The 210-nt window shown below is 39.0% G+C and overlaps 1 protein-coding gene across 1 annotated transcript in view; it reads right to left on the reverse strand.

The window, feature by feature from the left end:
- EMH_0042950 (uncharacterized protein) overlaps nucleotides 1-210 on the reverse strand; it is a gene marked incomplete at both ends in the record, with an annotated part of 4,543 nt that overhangs the window by 3,480 nt on the left and 853 nt on the right. The window contains one exon of the mRNA XM_013495794.1: nucleotides 1-42. Within this exon, the coding sequence (XP_013351248.1) occupies nucleotides 1-42 (42 nt within the window). The remainder of the gene's footprint in view (nucleotides 43-210) is intronic.

A 210-nucleotide genomic window follows, 5' to 3' on the forward strand; every position in this document is an offset into this window, starting at 1 on the left:
ATCTACAGGGGTAGATATAGACGAAGACAAAACCCTGCTAGCCTGAAACAACCACAAACCCTAAACCCTAAACCCTAAACCCTAAACCCTAAACCCTTTTGTTTGTAATAGAGTGTAAACAACAAACAGCAGAGAATATATTTAGGGTTTAGGGTTTAGGGTTTATATAGAATAGGGTTTCTCTGCATCCCCCCATAAGTGTTTACTGTT

This window comes from Eimeria mitis, genomic scaffold, assembly GCF_000499745.2.
Source record: "Eimeria mitis Houghton genomic scaffold, Emh_scaff1755, whole genome shotgun sequence".
Taxonomy (NCBI): Eukaryota; Apicomplexa; class Conoidasida; order Eucoccidiorida; family Eimeriidae; genus Eimeria; species Eimeria mitis.